The following is a 24,381-nucleotide window of genomic DNA, read 5'->3' as shown; positions in this document are numbered from 1 at the left end:
CCCCCTGACAGAGCTGGTGCAACTGAGTCAGGTTTGTAGGCCTCCTTGCTCGCACACACTTTATCAGTTCTGCCCACAAATGTTCTATAGGATTGAGGTCAGGGCTTTGTGATGGCCACTCCAATAACTTGACTTTGTTGTCCTTAAGCCATTTTGCCACAATTTTGGAAGTATGCTTGGGGTTATTGTCCATTTGGAAGACCCATTTGCGACCAAGCTTTAACTTCCTGACTGATGTCTTGAGATGTTGCTTCAATATATCCACATACTTTACCTCCCTCATGATGCCATCTATTTTGTGAAGTGCACCAGTCCCTCCTGCAGCAAAGCACCCTCACAACATGATACTGCCACCCATGTGTTTCACGGTTGGGATGGTATTCTTCGGCTTGCAAGCATCCCCCTTTTTCCTCCAAACATAATAATGGTCATTCTGGCCAAACAGTTCTATTTTTGTTTCATCCGACCAGATGACATTTCTCCAAAAAGTACGATCGTTGTCCCCATGTGCAGTTGCAAACCATAGTCTGGCTTTTTATGGCGGTTTTGGAGCAGTGGCTTCTTCCTTGCTGAGCGGCCTTTCAGGTTACGTCGATATAGGAATCGTTTTACTGTGGATATAGATACTTTTGTACCTGTTTCCTCCAGCATCTTCACAAGGTCCTATGCTGTTGTTCTCCTTCTTGAGCGGTATGATGGCTGCGTGGTCACATGGTGTTTAAACTTGGGTACTATTGTTTGTACAGATGAACGTGGTACCTTCAGGCATTTGGAAATTGCTCCCAAGGATGAACCAGACTTGAGGAGGTCTGCAAAAAAAATTCTGAGGTCTTGGCTGATTTCTTTTGATTTTCCCATGATGTCATGCAAAGAGGGACTGGGTTTGAAGCTAGGCCTTGAAATACATCCACAGGTACACCTCCAATTGACTCAAATGATGTCAATTAGCCTATCAGAAGCTTCTAAAGCCATGACATCATTTTCTGGAATTTTCCAAGCTGTTTAAAGGCACAGTCAACTTAGTGTATGTAAACTTCTGACCCACTGGAATTGTGATACAGTGAATTATAAGTGAAATAATCGGTCTGTAAACAATTGTTGGAAAAATTACTTGTGTCATTCACAAAGTAGATGTCCTAACTGACTTGCCAAAACTATAGTTTGTTAACAAGAAATTTGTGAAGTGGTTGAAAAACGAGTTTTAATGACTCCAACCTAAGTGTATGTAAACTTCCAACTTCAACTGTGTATATATGTGTATACATATATATCAATTAAAAAACAAGTGCCATTTAAGATTGATTTATTGAAACCGTAATATCAACTGGTTATGTTATATCGTGGAACACAATCTTCAAAAGGTAGTAACATCAACAGTGGCACTTGCTTGTGGAAGCCTATGGCTGTGTAATGGCATAGCCTTTTTTTGTTAATTTAGCAGACAAGACACTCTTATTTCCCCAAGACCTTATCACAGTCAAGACACCTATTTTATACTGAAAAACATGATGTAATAGAACAGAATAAAATAAAAACAAGAGTGATCATTTGAAACAGTGCTCTACTTCAGCTCTACAAGTTGAAAGACACATTTTTCAGGGTTACAAACCTAAATCTCTCTCTCTTTTCGATATACAGATGTTCAATTTAGTTTAGGATTAACAATTCTTCATTGAACACTGCATGGGGATGAAATACAGTGTATTCGGAAAGTATTCAGACCCCTTGACTTTTTCCACAGTATGTTACGTAACAGCCTTATTCTAAAATTGATTAAATAACTTTTTTTGCTCATCAATCTACACACAATACCCCATAATGACAAAGCAAAAACAGGTTTTAGAAATTTTTGCAGATGTGTAAAAAAAAAAATGGATACCTTATTTACATATGTATTCAGACCCTTTGCTATGGTACTCGAAATTGAGCTCAACTGCATCCTGTTTCCATTGATCATCCTTGAGATATTTCTACGACTTGATTGGAGTCCACATGTGGTAAATTCAATTGATTGGACATGATTTGGAAAGGCACACATCTGTCTATATAAGGTCCCGCAGTTGACAGTGCATGTCAGCCAAAAACCAAGCCATGAGGTTGAAGAAATTGTCTATAGAGCTTAGAGACAGCATTGTGTCAAGGCACAGATCTGGGGAAAGGTACCAAAAAACGGCTGCAGCAATGAAGGTCCCCAAGAACACAGTGGCCTCCATCATTCTTAAATGGAAGAAGTTTGGAACCACCAAGAGCCGCCCAGCCAGCTCTGACTGAGGTCCTCTTTGGAGATGGGAGAACCTTCCAGAAGGACAACCATCTCTGCAGCACTCCACCAATCAGGCCTTTATGTTAGAATGGCCAGACGGAAGCCACTTCGGGACAAGTCTCTAATGTCCGTTAGTGGCCTGGCCAGAGCCCAGACTTGAACCCGATCGAACATCTCTGGAGAGACCTGAAAATAGCTGTGCAGCGATGCTCTGATCAAACCTGACAGAGCTTGAGAGGATCTGCAGAGATCGCTGTCAAAGGTTCTTCAACAAAGTTCTAAATAATGGTCTGAATACTTTTCAAAATGTGATATTTGACGGGGTTTTTTGCAAACGTTTCTAACCCTGTTTTTGCTTTGTCATTATGGGGTATTGTGTATATAGTATTTTTTTTTTTTGTTGCTCAACAATCAATTTTAGAATGAGGCTGTAATGTAAATAAATGTGGGAAAAGTCAAGGGGTCTGAATACTTTCCGAATGCACTGTATGGCCAGGACATCTGTTTGGTGAGCAGGCCTAAGGTTAATGATTCTGATGATGTCTTCTGCCGAAGACATGGATGTCGATTTAAGGCAGCCCCCCCTTCCCCCCGCACCTCTGATTCAGAGGGGTTGGGTTAAATGCGGAAGACACATTTCAGTTGAAGGCATTCAGTTGTACAACTGACTAGGTATTCCCCTTTCCCTAACCTTAAGTCCACAAACACACACACACAGTCCCTGAAGCTGAGAGGAGCAGGGATAACAGTGTGCTGACAGGGATGCCCTTATCTCTCTTTTGTATTCTGCCCAATGACGAGACACTTGTCAGCTCACAGGCACCTCATATTCTCTCTCTCCCACTCTGGCATGATGGGAAATAAGTGTTTTACAGAGAGGGAGAGTAAGGTGAACAGAGGGGACTCTTGGCATTGCTCTGTAAACTAATTTTGTGCTCCATGGACATGCCCTTTAATCAATTACAAATATTTGTAGATGCTGCTGCCTCTCCTCTCTCTCTCCCCCCCTCTTTCTTTACTGAGTAGGGGCATGTGTACCAAAACGTTTGTGCTTTTTTGATAGGATAACATGAAAACGGTCCGTTTATTAGAATTTGGTCAGTTCTTCTATCAAATGTGTCACACATTTGGAAATCAACTAATTCCCTCAAAACCAGTGGGCATTCGTTTAGATTTTTCCCAGACCTTAAAAGTGGTCTCCTGATGTGGTATCAAATGTTATTTGTCACATGCTTTGTAAACCACAGGTGTAGACTAACAGTGAAATGCCTACTCCTTTTCCAACAATGCAGAGTTAATGAAAGTGACACAAGGAATAAATACACAGTGAATAACAATAACATATTGTAGCAGGTTCAAGGGTGTGGGGTTTCCACGTCACCAAGTTCAATAACCAAACACACACAGGGAGCACAACTAGAATGCAAATGAGAAGTTTATTAGGAATTTTTGTACACCGGGGAAGAAGGGGGAATTCACCAATTACTTCACAGTCCACAAGCCGTTCGCGTTGTCCGTTCCGTTCTCCAGGGGTGATCCTAAAACAGCCAATCCGACAGTCCAGGTCACAGTGGGTAATCTCACAGATATTGTTCTCTCTTCTCCCACTCTTCATAAAGTACGTTTTTCTCTCCGTTCTCTGCCCCTTTTTGCAGGCCGATTCCTCTTATCCCCCAGTGCTCCCTGGCTTAATGAGCCACAGGCTCACCTTGTTGGGGCAGGAAGTTCATATGAGGCTCGGGGGTGGAGCCAGGGGAGCTGCAAGATATCTCCCCTCAATAACCACTCCCCTCACCTCTCCCTGCCGTCTGCCACAATATGTAGAGGGCGTACCAGTACTGAGTCAATTGGGCATGGACTCTACACGGTGTCAAAAGCGTTCCACCAGGACGCTGGCCAATGTTGACTCCAATGCTTCCCACAGTTGTCAAGTTGAAATGGCGCACATACAAAATCCATATCTTAATTGTTTCAAGGCTTAAAAATCCTTCTCTAACCTGTCTCCTCTCCTTCATCTATGCTGATTGAAGTGGATTTAACAGGTGATATCAATAAGGGATCATAGCTTTCACCTGGATTCACCTGGTCAGTCTATGTCATGGAAAGAGCAGATGTTCCTAATGTTTTATACACTCGGTGTATAAGCATTGTTGTGGGCTTAATTTCAGATAGTGGTTTTTTTCTTCAGGTTTTCACTCTCAAATCACACTTTTGTAATAGGAAAAACAACACAAAGTATCGTGATATTTAACTTGGTATCGAAGTCAAAATTCTGGTAGGTGCAGCAGATAGCCTAGCAGTTAGAATCCCGGTTCTGATGGGAAAAATCTGTCGACGTGAGCTGGCAACAGAAGGGTTGCCGGTGTCAAATGCCAATGTCTGCCGTTGTTCCCTTCAAATCAATCATGCCCATTTATTTTCTAAAGCCCATTTTACAACAGCAGATGTCACAAAGTGCTATACAGATACCCAGCCTGAAACGTCGAAGAGCAAGCAATGCAGATGTAGAAGCACAGTGGCTAGGAAAGGGAGAGAGAGAACACAGATGTCTGCTTGAGGGTGATGGTAATGCAATCCGTATGAGCTGCATCCTGAAGATGTGTCATTGTTCACAATACACACAAACAAATACTGGTCAGGAAATGCCCAGGCTACGTGAGGCCTAGTGGGGGTTCTGACATTAGTCGACTTAGCCCAAAGACGAGGACCACTTCATGGGGTTCCTATGGCTGGGTGAAGGCTTTTGAAATTGTGTACTTTTTCATGTTTACTTCTGTCCTCCCCAAACACATGCGTGTTAACACACAAAACATACCCTCTCATTCGCCTACTCACCATTAATAAAGCTCTTGACAACGTAACTACACAGTGAGTCAGAGATGGAAGTGATTGTTTCTTTTCTTGTTGAATGTTTTGTCTGGTGGTTTTCGATTGACACACACTGTGCCCTGCTTCTCCTCTGTGAGACTGTCACACACACATCACGACGGTGTGACTCAACAAGCTGTGATTCATCTCCGCAACACACACGCAGCCCCCTGGACTGATTGTCTCAAACAGACACCTGTGTGTGGGTGCATATTTGGCTATGTATTTGGCTGTAGGACAAACTGTGCAGCGTCATTGTAAAAGTGACATTGCTGCAGGCTGCTGTGTCCTCCCTGCTTTTTCAAGATTGCATTGCTGTGTGTAGATCCATATCACAACTGAACCGAAAACAAATGGAATGATTGTGTAGGATTTATAAACCTGTCTGGCTTTGTATATTCTGTTATCTCCTTGTGTACTATAGAACTGTTAAGATACTGAATACAAATAAAGTGAAATGCCCAATTTATACCAGCCCAGCATACATATACAGATAGTCTGTGTGAGTGTGTTTTAGATCATGCTGATGATTAAGGTTAGCTATACTGTATTGTAGAATGGAAGCACACACACAAACACGCCATCTCTTGCACCACACTTATCTCTCCCTCCCTCTCTCCAGATTTCTCAGAACTTGGGGAAGATGTACAGTGAGATGATATTTGTGCATGGCTTCGTCCACTGTGACCCCCACCCAGGCAACGTGTTGGTGAGGAGGTGTCCCAACACCAAGAAGACTGAGATTGTCTTACTGGACCACGGCCTGTATCAGGTAAGACAAGGGGGGGGGTGAGTGTGTGTGTGTGTGTGTGTTCGGGTGTATATTTTGTAACAGGATCAGGCCCTCTATCAGATACGGCATTTGAGGTTCTAGCCAGGCCGATGGAGGAACCTGGAAAAAGAGCATTAATCACACATTACACCTAATTTTTACCCGACACCCTGGGTCAACAGTATAGACATACACACGCAAGCAGAGAGTAGCACAGTCATGAACGTGCTCACACACACTGACCAGTGGAGGCTCCTCAGAGGAGGAAGGGGAGGACCATCCTCAGTGAATTCCATAAAATTAAAGTAGTGAAACATAAAAGTTATCCTTCTTAGATAATTAGTATAGTTTTATATTATCACCAAATCATTAATCAAAACACACTGTTTTACAATGAAGGTGTACAGTAGTCTCAATAATACTCTCTGGGATAGCACCATGGTGTAGCCAGAGGACAGATATTTTCCGTCCTCCTCTGGGTACATTGACTTCAATGTAAAACCTAGGAGGCTCATCGTTCTCACCCCCTTCCATAGACTTACACAGTAATTATAACAACTTCTGGAGGACGTCCTCCAACCAGTCAGAGCTCTTGCAGGATGAACTGACATGTTGTCCACCCAATCAAAGGATCAGAGAATTAATCTAGTACTGAAAGTATAAGCTACAGATATCTAGCACTGCAGTGCATAAAATATGGTGAGTAGTTGACTCAAAGAGCAAGAAAGACAATAGTTACATAGTTTTGAACAAATTAAATTCTTCAAAAATGGAGGAGAGCGAATGGAGCTAGCTAGTTTAGCCTAATTAAACAGGGAGGGATATTATGTTAGCTAGCTGGCTATGGCTAACAAATCAAACTTTGTCACATGTGCCAAATACAACATGTGTAGACCTTACCGTGAAATGCATACTTACAAGCCCTTAACCAACAGTGCAGTTCAAGAAAGAGTTAAGAAAATACTTATCAAATAAACTAAAGTTAAATATAATAAAGTAACACAATAAAATGACAATAACGAGGCTATATACAGGGGGAACCGGTACCGGTAATTTGGGGGGGGGGGGGGGTTGTCAATGTAAATAGTCCGGTTGCCATTTGATTAATTGTTCAGGAGTCTTATGGCTTGGGGGTAGAAGCTATTAAGGAGCCTTTTGGTCCTAGACTTGGCTCTCCGGTAAAAAAAACAGTCTATGACGTGGGTGACTGGAGTCTCTGACATTTTGTTTTGGGCTTTCCTCTGACACCGCCAAGTATATAGGTCCTGGATGGCTGGAAGCTTGGCCCCAGTAATGTACTGGGCCGTGCGCACTACCCTCTGTAGCATCTTACAGTCTGATGCCGAGCAGTAGCCATCAGGAAGCTCTTGATAGTGCAGCTGTAGATCTTTTTGAGGATCTGGGGACCCATGCCAAATAATTTCAATCTCCTGAGGGCGAAAAGGTGTTGTCGTGCCCTCTTAACGACTCTCTTGGTTTGTTTGGGCCATAATAGTACGTTGGTGATGTGGACACCAAAGAACTTGAAGCTCTCAACCTGCTCCACTACAGCCCCATCGATGAGAATGGGGGCCTCTTCGGCCCGCCTTTTCCTGTAGTCCACAATCAGCTCCTTTGTCTTGCTCCCATTGAGGGAGAGGTTGTTGTCCTGCCACCACACTGCCAGGTCTCTGACCTCCCTATAGGCCGTCTCATTTAGAGGTCGACCGATTCATCGGAGAGGCCGATTAATTAGGGCCGATTTCAAGTTTCCATAACAATCGGAAATCGGTATTTTTGGACGCCAATTTTGCCACAAAAAAAAACCTTACACCTTTATTTAACTAGGCACGTCAGTTAAGAACACATTCTTATTTTCAATGACGGCCTAGGAACGGTGGGTTAACTGCCTTGTTCAGGGGCAGAACAACAGATTTTTACCTTGTCAGCTCAGGGATTCAATCTTGCAACCTTACGGTTAACCTTTCTAGGACACACGTTCCGCTAGCGGAACCCCCCCCCCCCCCCCCCAACATTCCGCTGAAAAGGCAGCGCGCGGAATTCAAAAATATTTTTGGGAAATATTTAACTTTCACACATTAACAAGTCCAATACAGCAAATGAAAGATAAACATCTTGTGAATCCAGCCAACATGTCCAATTTTTTAAATGTTTTACAGCGAAAACACAAAATATATTTATGTTAGCTCACCACCAAATCCAAAAAACACACAGCCATTTTTCCCAGCAAAGATAGCTTTCACAAAACCCAGAAATAGAGAGAACATTAATCACTGACCTTTGAACATCTTCATCAGATGACACTCATATGTCATCATGTTACACAATACATTTATGTTTTGTTCGATAATGTGCATATTTATAGCCACAAATCTTGGTTTACATTGGCGCCATGTTCAGAAATGCCTCCAAAATATCCGGAGTAATTACAGAGAGCTATGCCAAATAACAGAAATACTCATCATAAAACTTTGAAAGATACATGTTTTACATATAATTAAAGATACACTGGTTCTTAATGCAACCGCTGTGTCAGATTTTAAAAAAACTTTAGTAAAAAGCACACCATGCAATAATCTGAGACGGCGCTCAGAAATACACAACATTTCTCCGCCATGTTGGATTCAACAGAAATACGAAATTACATCATAAATATTCCCTTACCTTTGATGATCTTTCATCAGAATGCAGTGCCAGGAATCCTAGTTCCACAATAAATCGTTGTTTTATAATGTCCATTACTTATGTTGAATTAGCATCTTTAGCTAGCATGTGTAGTACATGTGTCCAAACACTTGCGCAATTGAACGCAAACGTCGGACGAAAACTTCAAAAAGTTATATTACAAGTCCAATAAACTGGTCAAACTTAGTTGAGAATCAATCTTTAGGATGTTGTTATCATATATATCCAATAACGTCCCAACCGGAGCATTTCTTCATGTTTGTAAAAGTAATGGCATCCCTGGTCACCCATGTCTAGCGTGCGTGACCAGGAACTGGCAATCTGCCAGACCAGTGACTCAAATAGCTCCCATCTGGCCCCACATCACACTAGAGGCTTCATTCCACGTTCTACTGACTGTTGACATCTAGTGGAAGGCGTATGAAGTGCAAACAGATCCATAAATTACAGGGATATGAATAGGCGATGACTTTCACAGCGACCCTTTTCAGAATTTTCACTTCCTGTTTGGAAGTTTGCCTACCATATGAGTTCTGTTATACTCACAGACATAATTCAAACAGTTTTAGAAACTTCAGAGTGTTTTCTATCAAATAGTAATAATAATATGCATATATTATGGTCTGGGACAGAGTAGGAGGCCGTTCAATTTGGGCACCAATTCATCCAAAAGTGAAAATGCTGCCCCCTATCCCTAAAAAGTCCAACGCTCTAACCACCTGCCTCACGAGGAGCCCGCCTGTTACTCAAATGCAGTAAGAAGCCAAGGTAAGTTGCTAGCTAGCATGAAACTTGTCTTATAAAAAACAATCAATCAATCACTACACATGGTTGATGATATTACTAGTTTATCTAGCGTGTCCTGCGTTGCATATAATCGATGCGGTGCGCATTCGCGAAAAAGGACTGTCGTTGCTCCAACGTGTACCTAACCATAAACATCAATGCCTTTCTTAAAATCAATACACAGAAGTATATATTTTTAAACCTGCATATTTAGCTAAAATAAATCCAGGTTAGCAGGCAATATTAACCAGGTGAAATTGTGTCACTTCTCTTGCGTTCATTGCACGCAGAGTCAGGGTATATGCAACAGTTTGGGCCGCCTGGCTCATTGCAAACTAATTTGCCAGAATTTTACGTAATTATAACAACATTGAAGGTTATGCAATATAACAGGAATATTTAGAATTATGGATGCCACGCGTTAGATAAAATACGAAACGGTCCCGTATTTCACTGAAAGAATAAACGTTTTGTTTTCGAGATGATAGTTTCCGGATTCAACCATATTAATGACCTACGGCTCGTATTTCTGTGTGTTATTATGTTATAATTAAGTCTATGATTTGATAGAGCAGTCTGACTGAGCAATAGTAGGCACCAGCAGGCTCGTAAGCTTTCATTCAAACAGCACTTTCGTGCGTTTTGCCAGCAGCTCTTCGCAATGCTTCAAGCATTGCGCTGTTTATGACTTCAAGCCTATCAACTCCAGAGATTAGGCTGGTGTAACCGATGTGAAATGGCTAGCTAGTTAGCGGGGTGCGCGCTAATAGCGTTTCAAACGTCACTCGCTCTGAGACTTGGAGTAGTTGTTCCCCTTGCTCTGCATGGGTAACGCTGCTTCGAGGGTGGCTGTTGTCGATGTGTTCCTGGTTCGAGCCCAGGTAGAGGCGAGGAGAGGGATGGAAGCTATACTGTTACACTGGCAATACTAAAGTGCCTATAAGAACATCCAATAGTCAAAGGTATATGAAATACAAATCGTATAGAGAGAAATAGTCCTATAATTCCTATAATAACTACAACCTAAAACTTCTTACCTGGGAATATTGAAGACTCATGTTAAAAGGAACCACCAGCTTTCATATGTTCTCATGTTCTGAGCAAGGAACTTAAACGTTAGCTTTCTTACATGGCACATATTGCACTTTTACTTTCTTCTCCAACACTTTGTTTTTGCATTATTTAAACCAAATTGAACATGTTTCATTATTTATTTGAGGCAAAATTGATTTTATTGATGTATTATATTAAGTTAAAATAAGTGTTCATTCAGTATTGTTGTAATTGTCATTATTACAAATACATTTAAAAAATCAGCCGATTAATCGGTATCGGCTTTTTTGGTTCCCCAATAATCGGTATCGGCATTGAAAAATCATAATCGGTCGACCTCTAGTCTCATTGTTGTCGGTGATCAGGCCTACCACTGTTGTCGTCAGCAAACTTAATGATGATGATGGAGTCGTGTTTGGCCACGCAGTCGTGGGTGAACAGGGAGTACAGGAGGGGACTAAGTACACACCCCAACAGATGTGTTGTTGACAGATGTGTTGTTTGGGTCGTATGCAAATTGGAGTGGGTCTATGGTATCTGGGAGGATGCTGTTGATTTGAGCCATGACCAGCCTTTCAAAGCACTTCATGGCTACAGACGTGAGTGCTACGGGGCGGTAATCATTTAGGCAGGTAACCTTCCCTTCCTTGGGCACCGGGACTATGGTGGCCTGCTTGCAACATGTTGGTATTACAGACTCCATCAGGGAGAGGTTGAAAATGTCAGTGAAGACACTTGCCAGTTGGTCCGCGCATGCTTTGAGTACACGTGCTGGTAATCCGTCTGCTTTGTGAATGTTAACCTATTTTAAAGGTCTTGCTCACATCGGTTACCAAGAGCGTTATCACATAGTCGTCCAGAACAGCTGGTGCTCTCATTGCTTCAGTGTTGCTTGCCTTGAAGCGAGCATAAAAGGCATTAAGCTCATCTGGTAGGCTTGCGTCACTGGGCAGCTCGCGTCTGGGTTTCCCTTTCTAGTCCGTAATAGTTTTTAAGCCCTGCCACTGCCGATGAGCTTCAGAGCCGGTGTAGTACGATTTAATCTTAATCCTGTATTGACGCTTTGCATGTTTGATGGTTCGTCTGAGGGCATAGCAGGATTTCTTTTCAGCTTCCGGATTAGTGTCCCGCTCCTTGAAAGCGGCAGCTCTAGCCTTTAGCTCGATTTCTGATGTTGCCTGTAATCCATGGCTTCTGGTTGGGATATGTACGTACGGTCACTGGGGACGACGTCGTCAATGCACTTATTGATGAAGCCGATGACTGAGGTGGTATTCCTTACCTCCTTGCTTCATTTGCACATACTGTATACAGATTTTTCTATTGTGTTATTGACTGTACGTTTGTTTATCCCATGTGTAACACTGTTGTTTTTGTCGCACTGCTTTGCTTTATCTTGGAAAGGTCAAAGTTGTAAATGAGAACTTGTTCTCAACTGGCCTACCTTGTTAAAAAAAAATGTGAGAGGATGAGAGCGCGTAGATGCGAGAAGGAATTATGTAATGAACAAAGTGATCATGCTGTTTTTATGTGGCTGTTATGGGTGAATAATTGTGTTTTCGGGATAGGCGTGTATTCATTCTGTTGAAAAGCGCTTCTTAAACGGAAGCAAACGGGGATGAACGTACCTGAATTTGTCCAATAGAAACTCTCGTTTGCAACTGTTGGACTAAAGATTACACGCTAGATCAGCTAGGTGCTGGCAAGAGTGTGCGAGGCGGCATTGAATGTGTCACCGTCTCACACCTTGATTGCGCACATTTTTTTATCGACCTGTGCATCTGCTGTACATTTTTGTTCATACGCTAGGTTGTAGCAACTTCATGATGGTTATGGGGAGAATTTGAGTATCATGTAGTAAGTAGCCTAAACCTTTCGACATTGAGCTGGATGAATGGAATATGAATGACAGTCATCCAATATGCTGTAATAGAAATAAGGCCATGCTCCTAAAGAAAACAAAAAACATCCTCCCTCATCTTAAACGGCACCGACCGGTACTGACATACATTCACGCTAGAGCAGACTAAAAGCTTTTCAATAATCTGCAAAGATGTGCTTCACCATCAGACAAATCCAGCAGCATGTTTGACAGTCTCACACACACACACTCACACACACAGGTGCGCCATGCATACAAATCCCTGGGCCTCTGTCAGCCCTGGATGGTAGATGTAGTGGTTGTAAGTGCAATCATGAAGATCATTTGGTGATGAATATGCTCCTCTGATGCTGGCTTATGAAAGGATGAACAAAAAAGAGAGCGAGAGAGTGAAATAGAAAGAGAGAGAGAGAGAACCCACTCTCCTCCTCTCTTCCTTCCTTTGACCATAATGGAACCAATTTAGCAGTAATGAGTTGAGATCTGAGCCTGGCTTTGGACAGAATGTTAATTCTCCGCTTGTGTGTTATTTCTATTGGGGGCAATTTTTCCATGTTACACGCTGCCTTCATGTTAATGGTGTGTGTGTGTGTGTGTGTGTGTGTGTGTGTGTGTGTGTGTGTGTGTGTGTGTGTGTGTGTGTGTGTGTGTGTGTGTGTGTGTGTGTGTGTGTGTGTGTGTGTGTGTGTGTGTGTGAATCATGTGGTAGTCTCATAAAGTGCTGCTGTGCTTCATTGGTATGCTAATGAGCAAGTGTTCCTTTGATGGGGATTGGCTGAGCTTTTTACTCTGTAAATACAGCGGAGAGGAGAGCTTGGTTAATGCATCAGGACGCTCTTGTCGTGCGCTTGTACACACATGCACGTACACACACATACTCACACATTATCACTTATATATATACACACACTCGCACACACACGAATAGAGTAATAGCCGCCTTAATGCATCAGAATGATTGTGTCTTATCTTTCACTCTCTTACTCGCCCGCTCGCACGCACACAGACACACACTCAGTCATGAATACTTTTCATTTCACAGGTTCTGAGTTGAATTTTAAGTCTCACTATTTTAGATAGACTCAGTGAGAACTGGACTACTGGTGTATTTTTAAGCCCCTGTACTTTCTTTTCCCTCCAGATCCTGCTGCCAGACTTCCGGCTAAACTATTGTCGTCTGTGGCAGTCCCTGATTAAGGGGGACCTGAATGGGATCGAGAGGTACAGCCGATGCCTGGGTGCGGGGGACCTCTACCCCCTCTTCGCCTGTGTCCTCACCGCACGCTCCTGGACCTCTGTCAATGCAGGCGTCGGCAACACCCCCGTCACACACTCTGAGGTACCCATTCTCACTCGCGTGCACACACACACACACGAGGTAGTGTAGACACACACACACTCCGAAGCTCTGTACACACGCACATGCTGACATACACACTCGTCACACTCTGAGGTACACACACAGTTCACACCCTCCATCCCCTCTTCCAGTCAGACTACAAGGGGATGTTTGTCAGTAGTCTGCTCTGGTGTAATTAAGTGTAATTATAAAGTCAGGTTGGCAACATACAGCTCTGACACGGGCAGAAAGGGAGCCGCCGGCTCATTAGCATAAAAGAGGCGATAAGAACATTGCATTGGAGCCACACGATAATGGGCCCTGTGAAAGGGAGGGAGAGATGGCGTTATGGAGGAAGTGGGAGTGGGAGAGATAGGGAGAGGGGAGGAAGAGAACATTTGATGGTTGTTTTTCAGTATGCACATTACAGCGCCTACTGTCTGAAAACAGCATTACTTTTTACAGTTTCAAAACCAGCCTTAGACACATTACTGCGTGTGCCGCCAACTCAACTCAAGATATTTCCCTCGAATCAACACCTTGTGTTAATTACTATTACAGGGCTACAGACTAACATTGTTCCCCTGTTGTCACTGGTGCCACTAACTTCTACATATGGCGACACCAAATAATAATCTTCTGAAGTAATTCATAGTGCTTTATTACGAAATATAATAAACACACTACTGAGGTATTCAAGAAAGAAGTTGTTTTATCTGACACTTCCAAGCAGGAATAAACGATTCAAGATATTTTGATGTGCAACCTAATCCAGTGATTGTCATGAGTTTTGGGTTGTCAGTTAGACTATATAGTTGTGTTATTTTACTGTCAAAATAGGACTCCAGCGTTTTTATTTGAAAAGAGATGAATTACATACATCTTCATGTGCACTAACTATTATCATAGGCTAATTAATTTGGGGTTCAACAGCTGAGGAAGTGAAAACTCAAAGCACATGAACCAGATCGCTAACTCTAAGTATAATACTCACTTCTAGTGTCCATGTATTCATCCAACAGTAAATGTAATGACCTAAAAAAAAGTTGCAGTTGTAGGCTACTACCCATGAGACCTATAGACCTCGCAATGGCCAGTGCGCATTTCATATCTCAAAGCTATATGAAATATGTTGGTTGTAAACTAGTTGCTATTGAGCTGAATATTGAGTGTTGAGCAAAAAATTATACTTACAGAAAGCTGAGACCCTCCTCTCTTCGACAGGAATGAAGGGGCGAAGCTTCCAAAGCTTTGTTTCTCCCTCAATTGCATTTTGAAATGTTATACGATCAGACAATTTTTCTCTCGGTAGGATGGGGGGGGGAGTGGCTCGCTCATCACAGCAGCAGGCCCTAACAAGGGCACAGGGCAATGCTCTTTACTGTTAGACTAAATCATGGTTTTAGCCACCCAAAAAATAGGACGTTTTGAGTGAGGTGACAATGTAGAATGTGCTCTCTACCTTTATAGGCACCCTTTCCGTTTCTTACGATCCATGACCTTGGCTGTCTAACTGATGACAGCGTCGGAGCAGGTGTCTGTGCTGATGCCACGTTTTTGTGTGAGCTCTGAATACCGGGCTGGCCCATCTTGGTAGGGAGGGCCTGCCGTTGTCCTCTGATCAGCCAAAGGCTCATTAAAGATTAGTATAACAAAGAAACTGTGGAAAAAATTACATTTTGTGTGTGCAAATTTCGACAAGCCCACCCAACAAAACAATTGTCCAGCCCATCTGGCATTTGCCAGAATTGTCAGATGGCCAAACCGCCTCTGGTTAAGTTGTCTACATTCGAAATGGGGCCGGAACACTACCACTGTCTGTGTTGTCAGTGTTAAAGATCAGTGCTGGTGTGTGTGGGTAGGAGGAGTTTGAGTGGCAGTTGACTAGAGTGTTGTTTCATATACAGTTAGAGGTCACTCTATCTCTCACCTCTCTATCCCGTCTGTCTCTCTGTCCTGTCTGTCTGATGCTCTCATGACCATACTGATGAATTCACGCTGTTCACATCAATCTGCAATGTGCCTGTTGTCTTTAAATTAGACACTCTCTTAAATGTGTTGTTAGCTTTGGGTCACAGCTGGTTTTAGCATCGACTTTGTTTAGCTTTTCAATACCGTATCAGCAAAATATTATTTTCCTGAAAAGCCTTTTACATTAGCAAATGAATCTGCTAATCCTTGTATGTTGACAGAGAGGCGTGGGGAAAGTTGGTATATGTTGGCATCTTTTTAAAGATTGTTGACATGACTAGCGAACTTATAAAATACAATCTTAGTGTTAGGCTTTCATAGGGCAATTCGGAGAAACCGATCGTCATTTTGGCGTGCATAGAAAAGAGCCGTGCGTGCTCCACAGTAGACAACCGTTGGCTCGTTCCGTTCAGAACAACCCAGGGTACGACGCCATGTCGTCTTGTAACTCTACATCAAACATGGGGATCCTAAACGTTGACGTGAGTTTTATGATGTGGAAATGTGACACGTTTGGACTCAACAGGAGTTTGGCTTGCTTGTATGACATCAAAGCTGTATTTATTATAACCCTCAACGTCTCATCTTTCAAAATACATTGAGTCCTCTTCATTTACAGCACTTCCCTCACTCAGGTGTCAAAAAAAATTGCAAAAGTTGCCTAATGAGCAGGAGGGATTGGGGCAACTTGGCGGGCCTCTTGCAGCTTTAAAGCTAATATCCTGCAATTCTACACATTTTGCTATGAGGCAGCGAGAACTTTACAGTTTTAAAGCTTACATTACAGTGCATCAGAAGAAGTATTGAGTTGTAAAATGGATGATTGTTGGAGAAACGTTACTGTGAGCCTCCCAGAGCCTCCCAGACCAATGTTGCCCAGGTTTAAGAACATAAATTCTAGATTAATAATATCACATTGTATTAAATTACACCCTCTAAACTTATTCCACAGATCCCTTGGCCAACATGTGGCTAATATGTTAGTAATATTCATAAACATATGAAATGTAACATTACAGTACCAATCAAAAGTTTGGACACACCTACTCATTCAAGTTTTTTTTTTTACTATTTTCTACATGGTCGAATAATAGTGTAGACATCAAAACTATGAAATAACACATATGGAATCATGTAGTAACCAAACAAGTGTTAAACAAATCAAAATATATTTAATATTTTCGATTCTTCAAAGTAGCTACCCTTGGCCTTGATGACAGCTTTGCATATATATAATATTTTGATCTGGCTGCGGACACCCTGCAGTACCTCCGCTGACCCACTTTGAGAACCCCTGGTGTAGCGCACTGTACACTCTGGAGAGAGGAAATAATTTTTAAATATATATATATTTAACTAGGCAAGTCAGTTAAAGAACAAATTCTGATTTACAATGACAGCTTAGGAACAGTGGGTTAACTGCCTTGTTCAGGGGCAGAACGACAGATTTTTACCTTGTCAGCTCGGGGATTCGTTCTAGCAACCTTTCGGTTACTGGCCCAAAGCTCTAACCACTAGGCTACTTGCCGCCCCAAGGGAGGAGAGAGATGGGAAGGGACGGAAATGGAAGGGGAGAGGAGGTAAGAATAGAGAATTTGAGGAGAGGAGTGTAATGAAGAGGAAGGGAAGGTTGAGGGAAGAGAGAGGGCAGCGTACCTAGCTGGAGTGTATTGTTGTGCATTTAGCGTCAGATCCCATCTGAATGCGCAACATGTTGAACGTTAGGACATAGTAGTTATTCACTACTTCAATTGAGCCTTCCTATCTGAGAGAGAACAGATAAGAGCTCTGTTATAGCCACTAAATGTGTGTGTGTCTCAGTAATAAGCCTGGGTTCAGTGCTGTGGCTTTTTTCTACCAGGGCCGAGTGGGGCGCATAATTACAGAGGCAGGGAGAGACTGATGAGAGAGAGCTTTCATCAGACGAAAGGAGGGAGAGAGAGAGAAAGGGGCAGAGAGAAAGGGAGGATCGATAATATGAGAGGTAGGATGGATTGAGGGCCCAGCAGTCATAAGGACAGACTCTCTCCTGTTGTATTTCTCTCTGTTCGATCTCTCCCTATGGCCCTGGCTCTATGTACCAAACTCTGTCTGATTGGCTGTCTTTCCTCATCTGTAAAAGTGAGTTCCTATGCAATGCATTTAGGCTTGGGCGATATATGTTTATACCGTATACCGGGGTATTTCAAAATACAGATGGTAGATTTTCAATACCGTTAAAATATATATATATATATATACACACACACACACTACCGTTCAAAAGTTTGGGGTCATTTAGAAATGTACTTGTTTTTGAAAGAAAAGCCATTTATGTCCATTAAAATAACATCAAAATGTTTTTTATATAATATGTTTATTATTTCCCCCCCCCCCCCCAAAAAAGACAGCAACACAAACGATGACATTCATTGTACTGTTGAATGGGATGGCCAATTTAGAGGACAAAACAGAACTTAACTCACACATACACAAAATAAAACAACATCCTATTAGGTGGTACATGTATAAGAAGACAGCATATAGTCATTACAAGCAATGTAGTCAAGCCAAAAATAAATATTGAGTGGAGTACAGCACAGAGTAGCAGCAGATCGTCAACCCAGTTATGAAGCAGGACTAGACCATTTATCCAGTATCGGCTGCCATATTTTGTAAAACATTGGACTTATATTGGAGGTATTGTATTGAATCTGTTCCATATGTATTACATTCCCTAAATCCCGTAACCACATTTCAAAGGTAGGTACAGTCTCCCAATTTCCAAAATTGCAATATGAGCCTTTTGGCTAATAGAGTACAAAGAGAGAGAGCCTTCCCTTTCTGGTTATTCCCATCAACTGTACCAAACAGAGCGATCAATGGGTCTGGGGCTATAACTCTATCGAAGGCTTTAGATAAGTAATAAAAAATGAGAGCCCAGTAAGCATGTAATTTAAGACATGTCCAAAATAGGTGGGTCAACGTCCCCTCATCTTGCTTGCACCTCTCACACAGTGGTGAGGTGTCCGGGAATATTTTATGCAGTTTTACTTTTGAGTAATGTAACCTGTGTATCACCTTAAACTGCACAAGGTTGTGTCTGGCATTCACTGAACAGTGGTTAATATTCCTGAGAGCTTCTACCCAGTCCTCATCTGAGAGCTTCTACCCAGTCCTCATCTGAGATTTCTGAACCAAGTTCTTGTTCCCAAGCCCTTTTAATGGTGTCTGTGGATACCTCTATGTGGGCCTGTAGCACATCATACAGTCTAGAGACCGACCCTTTTGAATGGGGTTTGACAAGGATCAGGCTATCTAATGTAGGATTATTTGGCTTAATGCCTTACTGTGTCCTTGGAGGTATCTGATAAAATGTGTTGTTGGCATGTTAAACGTACCCTGTAATTGTTGAAATGAAGCTAACTGACCATCAATGTATAAATTACCAATTGTTGTGAGCCCCTTCTCCCTCCACTGTGAAAACACCCTATCATCCAATCCAATGTTAAGAAAATACCTCATCTGTTTCCAGATCCTAAGAGTATGACAAATGACTGGATTAGAGTCGTAAGTGGCTTTTTTCACATATGCTGGACTATTAACAAGTGCAGGGCGTGAGGAACGTTGACAGGAGGCCTGCTCAATCAAAAGCCATGACGGCATATCATTCTGTCCCATCGCAGGTAAACTTTCCCTCCAGAAAGACACACTGTTCAGATTAGCAGCCCAATAATACAGTTTGAAGTGAGGAAGGCCAAAGCCCCGCTCTATCTTGTACTTGCATAAATGCTTATTTGAAAATCTGGCTGCCTTGTTATCCCATAAAAATGGAATTACTATTGAATCCAGTTTCTTAAAATAGTTTTTTGGTATGAAATCGGGTAGACATTGGAAAAGGTAAAGAAACCTGGGTAGGACAACCATTTTAATAGCGTTTATATGACCAACCAAGGAGAGAGGCAGATTTTTCCAAAAATCTATATTTTGTTTAAGCTTATAAATGTTCATGTTCCAATTCGCTTTCAATAGCTGATCAAGTTCTCTTGTCACTACAATGCCATGGCTTGTGAACTTGTCCATCACTGTTCTAAATGGGGTAGATTGCAGAAATCTCCACAGGCTGTGATATTGGCATCAATTTGCTTTGTTGCCAGTTCATCTTGTAGCCAGAGAAGGAGCCAAATATATTTTTCAAGTTAAGTAAGGGGGGAATAGAAGTTTTAAGCTTGGGATAAAAACAAAAGAACATCGTCTGCATATAGGGAAATTTAGTGCTGCATGTCTTTTATTTTAACCAGAGCTATATCGGCACATGCACGAATGAGAGTAGCAAGGGGTTCCATGGCTATAGCGAAGAGAGCAGGCGAAATAGGGCACCCCTGTCGGCAGCCCTTGAACAGGCGGAATGACTTTCCAAACCTGAAACGATCCAGAACCGACATCATATACTTCCACTCAATCTGATCAAATGCATTCTCTGCGTCAAGAGCAATTACCACTCCCTCAACTTTATGATCACGATATATTACGTTGAAAAAGCGTCTCAAATTGTATTATATATGTCGCCCCGGGATAAAACCTGTCTGGTCAGGGTGTATGATGTCACACATATTTTCTCAATCGGTTTGTCAACACCTTATCTTCTATGGGGAGTAATGACTTATTTTCAATGGGGAGTAATGACACTGGGCGATAAGACGACATCTCCATGGAATCTATCTTTTTTCAAGATCAGTGCTATTGTAGCCTCATACAGTGTTTGCGGGAGTGTGGCATTATCTTTTGGAATGTTTAAACATTCGCAACATAAGTGGAACTAGACTGGCGCAGTACTTCTTATAGGATTCTATTACATATCCATCAGGCCCAGGGGTCTTGCTGTTTGGAAATTGTGCCATCGCTGTGTTAACAACACAGAGTTACACATGGAATAATCAAACATACAATCAATAATACAGTAGAAAGATCTATATACAGCATGTGCAAATGAGGTAGGATAACCTATCTGGGATAGGGGGCTGTATTTTCACGTTCGGATGAAAAGCGTGCTCAAAGTAAACTGCCTGCTACTCAGGCCCAGAAGCGAGGATATGCATATAATTAGTAGATTTGGATAGAAAGCACTCTGAAGTTTCTAAAACCGTTAGAATAATGTCTGTGAGTATAACAGAACTGATTTGGCAGGTGAAACCCCGAGCACAATCCATCCAGAGAAAACATTTTTTGAGGGCATTGTGTTTTCCAATGGCTTCTATGGGAAGCCCTATTTATGAGGAACCTTGTTGCAGTTTCTATGGCTTCCACTAGATGTCAACAGTCTTTAGAAATGTTTCAATGTTTTTCTTTTGAGAAATGAAGAAGTAGGGCTGTTCTTTGTAAGTGTCACTCCAGGTGGACTCTACTGTTTTGGTGCGCGTGAACTGGAACGCGCTTCACGTTGTTTTTATCCGGTATTGGAAACAGTTTATTCCGTCTTAAATTTGATCGATTATTTACATTTTAGGATACCTGAGGTTGGATTAGGAACATTGTTTGAAATGTTTGGACCAAGTTTACAGGTAATTTATTAGATACTTTGTAGTCATGTTGGGTGAGTTGGAACCGGTGTATTTCTGAATCAAACGCGCCAAATAAATGGACATTTTGGGGATATAAAGAAGGAATTTATCGAACAAAACGACCATTCATTGTGTCACTGAGACATTTGGGATTGCAAAAAGAAGATCTTCAAAGGTAAGGCATTTATTATATGGCTATTTCTGACCTTTGTGGTCAGCCTGGTTGAAAGATTATTTTCATGTGTTTGTATACGGGGCGCTGTCCTCAGATAATCGCATAGTCTGCTTTCGCCGTAAAGCCTTTTTGAAATCTGACACAGAGGCTGGATTAACAATACGTTAAGCTTTATTTTGATGTATTACACATATTTTCGTGAATGTTGAATATTGATGTTCCTGTAGTTTGAATTTGGCGCGCTGCCATTTTACTGGATGTTGTCAAATCAATCCCGCTAAAGGGATTGGCGCGTGAAGGGATCCAAAAGAGGATAAGAGAGGTAAGGCAATAAATAGGCCATGGTGGCGGAGTAATTACAATATAGCAATTAAACACTGGAATGGTAGAATGTGCAGAAGATGACTGTGCAAGTAGAGATACCGGAGTGCAAAGGAGCAAGATAAATAAATAAATACAGAATGGGGATGAGGTAGATTGGATGAGCTATGTGCAGTGATCTGTGAGCTGCTCTGACAGCTGGTGCTTTAAGCTCGATTGGAAAGACACCCTGGCTCCGTTGTAGTTAAGGGGGAACTTATGACTAGCCAGCTTGAGGATGAGATCCCTGGTCTGGGGAGAGTGCAGCCGTGCGATGAATGGTCTTGGTATCGCGCCTTTGGCCGGCTTCGTTGCCTGATCTGTGTGCGCGGTCGATCAGGATGGCCGTTTTGAAGTGTACACTCCCCAGCAATGCCTGTATCAGCTCCGAGACAAATTCAGTGGGTTTCCCTTTCCCAGTGTCCTCCTGGATCCCAAATATTCGGATGTTCTGGCGTCTTGAATGCAACTCGAGCATTTCCAATCGGGCTTTCAGGGTTTTGTTGTCATTTTTGAACGTTGTGCACTGATTCTCTATGTCCTGTAGCCTGGCCTCGTGATCGACTGTCGTCTGCTCAATCTCATGCACCCTGCCCTTAGTTGCCTTCACGGTTTCAGTCCCAATACTCTTTGAGATATCAGCCAACCTTGTGTCCACCTTCTTGCTTAGTGAGTTTATAGCAACCAGTAGGTCACTTTGAGTAGGTTCCGTGGGGAACTCTTGGGAGCTAACGTTAGCATCTTCAGCTAACTCCTCATGGGTCGGTGATGTTGAAATTGGTTCGTTGTGTATCTCGTTCAAATGATCTTGTTTAGCGCCCCCTTTTTTTGGTGCTTTTTACATTTGTCATATTGCCAGACAATGTTTGAAGTTATAGGTTGTGAGATGTTAAGATAAATATGAATTTGTTTCAAAATTGAGTGCTCTAGCAAAGCACACTCTCTAGCGCCACCACCCCCCCACCCCAATAACATCAAATTGATCAGAAATACAGTGTAGACATTGTTAATGTTGTAAATGACTATTGTAGCTGGAAACGGCAGATTTTCTTATGGAATATCTACATGGGCGTACAGAGGCCCATTATCAGCAACCATCACTCCTGTGTTCTATTGGCACGCTGTGTTAGCTAATCAAAGTTTATCATCATTTTAAAAGGCTAATTGATCATTAGAAAACCCTTTTGTAATTATGTTAGCACAGCTGTAAACTGTTCTGATTAAAGAAGCAATACATCTGGCCTTCTTTATTTATGTGTATATATATATTTGTGTGTGTGTGTGTGTGTGTGTGTGTGTGTGTATATATGAATATATATTTATATATTTATTTTATTTCACCTTTATTTAACCAGGTAGGCAATTTGAGAACAAGTTCTCATTTACAATTGCGACCTGGCCAAGATAAAGCAAGGCAGTTTGACACATACAACAACAGAGTTACACATGGAGTGAAACAAACATACAGTCAATAATACAGTAGAAAAATAAGTCTAAATACAATGTGAGCAAATGAGGTGAGATAAGGGAGGTAAAGGCAAAAAAAGGCCATGGTGGTGAAGTAAATACAATATAGCAAGTAAAACACTGGAATGGTACATTTGCAGTGGAAGAATGTGCAAAGTAGAAATAGAAATAATGGGGTGCAAAGGAGCAAAATAAATAAATAAATACTGTAGGGGAAGAGGTAGTTGTTTGGGCTAAATTATAGATGGGCTATGTACAGGTGCAGTAATCTGTGAGCTGCTCTGACAGCTGGTGCTCTGACAGCTAGTGAGGGAGATAAGTGTTTCCAGTTTCAGAGATTTTTGTAGTTCGTTCCAGTCATTGGCAGCAGAGAACTGGAAGGAGAGGCGGCCAAAGGAGGAATTGGTTTTGGGGGTGACCAGAGAGATATACCTGCTGGAGCGCGTGCTACAGGTGGGTGCTGCTATGGTGACCAGCGAGCTGAGATAAGGGGGGACTTTACCTAGCAGGGTCTTGTAGATGACCTGGAGCCAGTGGGTATGGCGACGAGTATGAAGCGAGGGCCAGCCAACGAGAGCGTACAGGTCGCAGTGGTGGGTAGTATATGGGGCTTTGGTGACAAAACGGATGGCATTGTGATAGACTGCATCCAATTTATTGAGTAGGGTATTGGAGGCTATTTTGTAAATGACATCGCCGAAGTCGAGGATCGGTAGGATGGTCAGTTTTACGAGGGTATGTTTGGCAGCATGAGTGAAGGATGCTTTGATGCGAAATAGGAAGCCAATTCTAGATTTAACTTTGGATTGGAGATGTTTGATGTGAGTCTGGAAGGAGAGTTTAGAGTCTAACCAGACACCTAGGTATTTGTACTTGTCCACATATTCTAAGTCAGAACCGTCCAGAGTAGTCATACTGGACGGGCGGGCAGGTCCAGGCAGCGATCGGTTGAAGAGCATGCATTTAGTTTTACTTGTATTTAAGAGCAGTTGGAGGCCACGGAAGGAGAGTTGTATGGCATTGAAGCTCGTCTGGAGGTTTGTTAACACAGTGTTCAAAGAAGGGCCAGAAGTATACAGAATGGTGTCGTCTGCGTAGAGGTGGATGAGAGACTCACCAGCAGCAAGAGCGACATCATTGATGTATACAGAAAAGAGAGTCAGCCCAAGAATTGAACCCTTTGGCACCCCCATAGAGACTGCCAGAGGCCCGGACAACAG

The 24,381-nt window shown here is 42.3% G+C and overlaps 1 protein-coding gene across 1 annotated transcript in view; it reads left to right on the top strand.

Moving 5' to 3' along the window:
• The window catches only part of adck1 (aarF domain containing kinase 1), a 174,356-nt gene that overhangs the window by 127,759 nt on the left and 22,216 nt on the right, over nucleotides 1-24,381 (top strand). Inside the window, exons 8-9 of the mRNA XM_039009909.1 lie at nucleotides 5,754-5,903; nucleotides 13,451-13,648. Coding sequence (XP_038865837.1) covers nucleotides 5,754-5,903; nucleotides 13,451-13,648 — 348 coding nt within the window. The remainder of the gene's footprint in view (nucleotides 1-5,753; nucleotides 5,904-13,450; nucleotides 13,649-24,381) is intronic.

Source organism: Salvelinus namaycush, chromosome 15 (assembly GCF_016432855.1).
Source record: "Salvelinus namaycush isolate Seneca chromosome 15, SaNama_1.0, whole genome shotgun sequence".
Taxonomy (NCBI): domain Eukaryota; kingdom Metazoa; phylum Chordata; class Actinopteri; order Salmoniformes; family Salmonidae; genus Salvelinus; species Salvelinus namaycush.
The sequence above is the reverse complement of the archived record's forward strand: the minus strand, read 5'-3'. Positions and strand labels throughout refer to the sequence as shown.